The sequence below is a fragment of the Ixodes scapularis genome, unplaced genomic scaffold (assembly GCF_016920785.2).
Source record: "Ixodes scapularis isolate PalLabHiFi unplaced genomic scaffold, ASM1692078v2 PGA_scaffold6__148_contigs__length_123643588, whole genome shotgun sequence".
NCBI classification, from domain to species: domain Eukaryota; kingdom Metazoa; phylum Arthropoda; class Arachnida; order Ixodida; family Ixodidae; genus Ixodes; species Ixodes scapularis.
The window spans coordinates 71159376-71165375 of record NW_024609881.1 but is presented as its reverse complement, the minus strand read 5'-3'; the positions used below and the strand labels follow the sequence as shown (position 1 = coordinate 71165375).

The window sequence follows — 6000 nt, the reverse complement described above, 5'->3', positions numbered from 1 at the left end:
CTTTTACTGCATTCTGGTTCCCATCCACCAAAAAATATGTATATACAAAAGCTTTGCTAGCAAAATGATGAGAGGCCATCACCCTAAGCAAAGCGAAGATGAACGAATTTCCTAATATGCGGCATCCTTTGTGTATTGTGCAATATTGAGGATGTACCTTATATAGGTGGCCAAGCGTGTCTCTTTTTGTTAGTTTGTGTTAGGTCGGTGGTAAACATTCCTAATCTTGACGTTTCTTGTTTCAAAATAATCAAATTAGTGGAGAAAAGTTGAATTTGTTTGATAATATTCCAGTTATATTTAGTTTTCTGAGAATTTGAGAACCGCAAGCAGGTTTCCTTTCTCTGCCACTAGAGGCTAATGAAAGTGAAGCACAGCTTATGGTTTTCGGGATTTCGGTTTTCCTATTCGGTTCTTGCAGGCATCCTCATTAGCGATGCTGTTGTGGAAGAGATCAGCAAGGATTTTGTTTTCCATACAGGTTACTTCTCCACCTCGATGAAACTGAGACACCTGTGGGTGAGAAAGAAAAAATCACGTGTCGTTTTATAAAAATTTAGTTAAACAAAATCAGCTTTGTACATAAATATATTTTATAACATCCAGATATACGAACATATTCCACCTGAAGCGCCAAGAGGAGACGAAGCTTTCGCCGAAATATAAATGTTTGTGTTCATCGGAATATCAGGTTGCCATATGGGATTCATTAAACAGTGCTTCATCATCCCAGTCATGCACGACCCTATTTTATTCTGAATCTTTAATCGTTCGTATCTTAACAAAATACTGCTGCAAAAAGATGAACACGAAGTCGTTGGCTCCGTAAACTTGACACGTGTCCCGCCACTGCCCATTTCTAATTAATATTTTTTTGTTTGAAACACATTGAAAAGAACACTCTCACCACTTTGACCTTCCGACATTTAGGAGGGGATGGGGGAAGGGTTATAAGGTTGAAATAAAACTGTCAGAAATAGCGCCGGATGTTGGCAGCTCGAATTAATTTTAGAACAGAGTCCAGTGTCATCATGGCGTATTGTGTCTCTTCCGCTCGCCACATGCATTCGGGGAAGGTCTAGGGGTGATGCCAAACCGGGCAGAAACAGCCGATTCACACGACGGACCGAATCGCGATTCTCGTCTTCGGACCGTGTACAACGCGACCGTAACGTCACCGATTCCTGTGATCCACTCCTCGTCCGCGGACGCGCGGGCATATGAAGGGGAGCGTCTTTTCCCTCCCAGATTTTTGGCGGGAGATTGACTTGAAACGCGTTTAATCTGACAACGGTACAATGGTGTTGTTATTTTTTTTTTGGTGAACGATTAAAACAAAATTGACGCACCGTTGTGTTTTGTGCGTTCGTTGCTTCAATTTGTCGAGCTATTCTTGGTTCTGCGCATGAACGAAACTGCAGAAACTTCGTCCGGCTGGCGCAGCGCAGGTTCCGTTACTTCTTCAGGTCCGTGTCAAGAAGCGTCCGTCAAAACTCGTCTAGAACACAGCGATAATTCTTGCACGCCCAATCAGGCTTTCACCGAGCGAGACCTTTCTTGCGGCTTTGGTGTAAGTACATAAGTGTTAAGAACTAGCGCGGGGTGCGTCAAGGCATCTGCAAACGCGCCTCCGCCGACACAGAACTTCGTCGCTTCTGTGTCGAAGCCTTCTTGAGCAGGGCCGTGCCTGTGTCACTGTCATGCCTTGGGTTAGTAAAGCTCTTGGCGCTTCTCGTGAAGCCTATCACGGCATTCTGTCTCGATCTGTACGTAACAGCAGCGTACGATTCTTTATGGCGGTAGAAAACGTCGATTTCTCTCTTGGACAACAATGCCACGGTGAGATGTTGGAGTTTCGCGGCACTGTGCGGAGACGAACAGGTTCAGTTCGTCCTCGCTGGCGTCTGCTCGTCGTCTCCCTTGTGTCATCATTGCGCATCATCATTGCATTAGACGGGTCGACCACGTGGCGACGAACCGCGGATATGTCGCCACGTGGTCAACCCGCCTGCGGATCAGTCCGCCGCGTGAATCGGCCGAGATGAAACTGCGAGCGGGAAAGCGGGGGGGGGGGGGGGGGGGGGGGGGCGGTGCAGGAGGAAACAGGTAAAAACTTATAAGTAACACAATTATCCTTTCACACAAAACCCGTAAAACCACACATATGTGAAGGTCTGTACCAGATCCTTCCAAAATATCCGGGTTGATAGTATAAACTCTGCCTGTTTCAGCTCGTCCCGTATTAACTCACATGAGACGAAGTCGTAAAATACGCACTGAACCTTATTCTGAGCCCTTCTGGTATTAAAATAAAATCTGCTGCCTGAATACTTCGAGCAAGGGAAAAGTGTTTTTTCAGGATGGCGAAGCTCTGCTCCGCAACTCTCAACCAGACATAATGGTAGATTTTAACACTACCACTGAATTGTATGCAGCGAGATCTGTTATTCCGGCAACTTTTTACTCTTGTCTCCTAGCATCAGCGATCCGGTCAAGACGTTACTAAAGTTCAGAAGTTATCCGGGTGGTACCTTGGGGTTGAAAGGTTTGCTACACAAAACTAAAAGAAAAGGTGCCATTATTGTTTCTTTTCGTGTTTTGAGCGGCGATAAACTGGATCTCAGTTTTATTTTTAGATTAGATATGCATTTTAATTGTCAGGCCTCGTATTGTTGGCTGCTTGAAAAGTATCCTTAAAAATCTGGAGCGTATACTTTTCTCCTAAGCACTTATAGAGAGCCTACCGCTGCAACCTATGGAGAGCTTGGTGAACGAGGAAGCTGAAAATATATTTTGACCCACGAAATCAGTCTGCACTTTTGCTTTCAGCAGGACGTTTAACCTTGCTCAGTGCCACAGTGCAAGCTCTTTCCTGAGGTCTAGACATATTTTCAGCATCGTCATTCGCTGAGCTTTCCGCGCAAATTGCAACTACACTGAGGTTTTGAGAAAAAAAGAGCAGTGTTTTTTGGCCAAGTTAATGAACTTGCAACACAGAAAGCTCGAGCTCCGTGAGAATGTGACGCTAGCGGTTGGAGTAGAACGCAAAAGTTGGAGAACATGATGTTACCTGCATCGAAGCATTATTGATAAAAACGAAAGTTATCTGTGAGCCAACGTCCACCTTAGCCTAATTTCGTCTAAACAAACAAAAACAAACGAAAGTATCTGTGAGCGCCTGTAGCATCCACTTCAGTGAAACAAACTTGTCAGCAAAGAAAGAAAACGACATTCTCTTTCTTGCTGCCAAGAGGTTTTTTAGTGATATTGATACCAAAAGCGTTGACACTATAAGTTTTTGTTTTGAAAATATTTGTGTTAGGTGGACATCGGTTCACAGAAATCTTGCTTTTTTCAGCTACCTTTTGATGCAGGCAACGTAATGTTCTCAAAGTTTCGCGTTCTATTCCAACCGCTTGTGTCAGATTCTTACGGAGTTTGAACCTTCTGGGAGGCATTGCCTTTTTATACAGAACGAAAAACACGGTTCTTTTTTCTCGAAAATTCGGGTATATACTCTCACAAGTGCTTTGTGGGAAAGTAGACTCTCCAGAGTTTTAAGGCATGTCGTGCTTTTCAACGAAAAGCCCAATCTAAAATAATTTTGGCCGTCCGTCCCTCCGCACGTGGAGTATCCGCTAAAGTTCGAGTGAAAATTCACGTAACTCGACATAACGTCACGTGAGCTACACATCAAGTGGGAAAATTGACGCCAAGTGATCTATACGTCAATTCATTTGTCCCGCTAAAATTAGCGGCACAAGTGACGTAGTGTAACATCAATTCAGTTTTCCCGCTAAATTTAGCGGGAGAAATTGACGTCACACGACCTGATGTCAGGTGAACTATAGAACAATTTAGTTTATGCGCTAAATTTAGTGGGGAAATATACGTCGCGTTACACACCAATTCACTTTCATCATCCCTCTCCCCTCCAAGGATATCTTCCCCATCCCCTCCTTCTAACCTACCTCCAATTCTCTACCTTTCCTTCTCTCCCCCCCCCTGCCCCTCTTTCTCCCGATCACTACACCATTCCCTCCGTCTCTCCCCCTTACTGCCTTTCCCTTCCTCCTCTTCCCCCTTCTTGGTCATGTGACACAGTCATTCAGTTTCTCCGTTTATCACTCTTCCCTTCCCTCTTCCAACCCCTCTCTAACTTCCCCCTTGCCCTACATGGTCACATAACACACCGATATAGTTTCCCCGAAATTTATAAAAATACAGGTTCATCACTGCTGGAACGACTGTTTAATGTCTTCCGAACAACCGGGACAATCCCTCCTAAATACTATATTTCATGGATTATAAGACTTAAAAGATAAATTTCCTAAACAATATTTTAGAGTGATAACTTCGCTTCTGTTGCGAGTGAAGATGAGCTGTACGGAGTTCATCCTATGTTAATAGATCTCAATGAAGTTCATTGTACTGTTGAGAGGTATTCGACTGTTGCCAAGACAGGGGGGTAATTTTCAAGCAAGCAGGGATAAAGCAACTGTGTTTTGCAGTTCATGACATGAACAAGAGGAGCACTATCCTAAAAGCTGTTTCGGGTAACTCTCCAGCTAAAGTAATTAGCTAAAAATTTGTTCCCGAAGCACAAATTAATATCTAAGCTTTTCTTTAAACATTAGTTTTCGTTATGGACGACATGTTTGGTTTTGCAGGTTTAATGTTTTGAGTGTGCTCTGTTAGCAACGTCAAGGGGTGCTGTCCTTTACCGAAAACAAAAGTAGAAGGCGACTTTTTCCAATGTTCGTTTTCTGCTCGCTGACATTTTTTTATCTACTAATCTATGGGAAAAGCCCTGAGCATGTTAAATAGCCAACTTCGGCAGACTGCATGTGATTGGAGATTTTTTTGCTTGGGTCATAAGTGCTGAAAGGGTAAACGGAGAGTGTTTGGCCATTAATTGGAGTGGCTTGCACAAAAATTATATATTGCAATTGGCCAGACGCGTGTTTAATGTGCTCGTAAACTCATTTGACCGTCTATAAACCTTGTATGATATCGTAGCGGTGTCTTGAACGAATACTGCAACCTCTAATTGATTGTTTTGTATAAAAGTCACTAGACTTTCGTCGGCTCAAAGTCCGGCAAACATGGTACCATATCTTTTACTTTGAGTTTAAAAGCGCAATTGAGAAATGTCTTCTAATATACGAACAAAAGAGTGCTGAAAGAAATATCACAGTGCAAGGAGAGGAAGAAGAGAGCCTTTCGATTATTTTCACCTAATGAATGAAGTATAATCTCCGCTGACTTTGCATCACTCGAAATTTCTCGGGAGATATTGAAATAGTCAGCCACTCACTTCTCTTAATAAACGTGCCATCTCATCGTGCTGAAAAATTTAATGACATAACAAACACTCAAAAGGGGGTAACACAAAATTGTTCTTTTCGTTTTGTCTTCCGTTTCAGGGTTTTTAGAAATATTTGCAGGTCCTCAGGTCGCCTGCGCGGTAAATCGTATTGGTGCTGTGCAAATTCATATTGCTGATTAGTGTAATTTTTTTTTTTGTTTCTGGGTGTAAGTTTACTTACCATTCTATTAAGAGAAGAAAAGCAGAAATAGGGCTTAGGTACAGCCACTGCCCATTTGCTGTGATCCTCCGTGTAATTGAACTCGGTGTACCACCCTGATTCGAATACAATTCTTACTGTCTTCACGTCAGTAACAGAATAATAAGCGCAGGATTTATCAGCGATTCCTCCGGCCCCTTTTCTCCAACTTTCCACGACGAGATCGCTTTTTACTATAAAGGGAGCCACAATTGTCGTGTAGATATCTGCACGAAAGACGAAAACAAAAACTCATGTCGCATGCATGTAATAGAATATATTATGCTTCAGTGATGTGCACCTGGGTATTGGTTAGACATTGCTTTACTAAACACGCAGTCTTTACTTGGTTGTTTTAAGGGGTATGAGAACTAGAGCTTCAAGTTAACTGAGCTAGTGATTGATCAGAGTCAGGTGAGTGTAATATATTGTT

General features: G+C 42.9%; 1 protein-coding gene across 1 annotated transcript in view; it reads right to left on the bottom strand.

The window, feature by feature from the left end:
• Positions 1–378: 378 nt before the first annotated feature.
• Positions 379–6000, bottom strand: part of LOC121838293 (plancitoxin-1-like) — a 28466-nt gene continuing 22844 nt past the window's right edge. Inside the window, exons 6-7 of the mRNA XM_042294446.1 lie at positions 5550–5794; positions 379–513 (exon numbers count right to left, since the gene is read on the bottom strand). Of these exons, the coding sequence (XP_042150380.1) occupies positions 379–513; positions 5550–5794 (380 nt within the window). The remainder of the gene's footprint in view (positions 514–5549; positions 5795–6000) is intronic.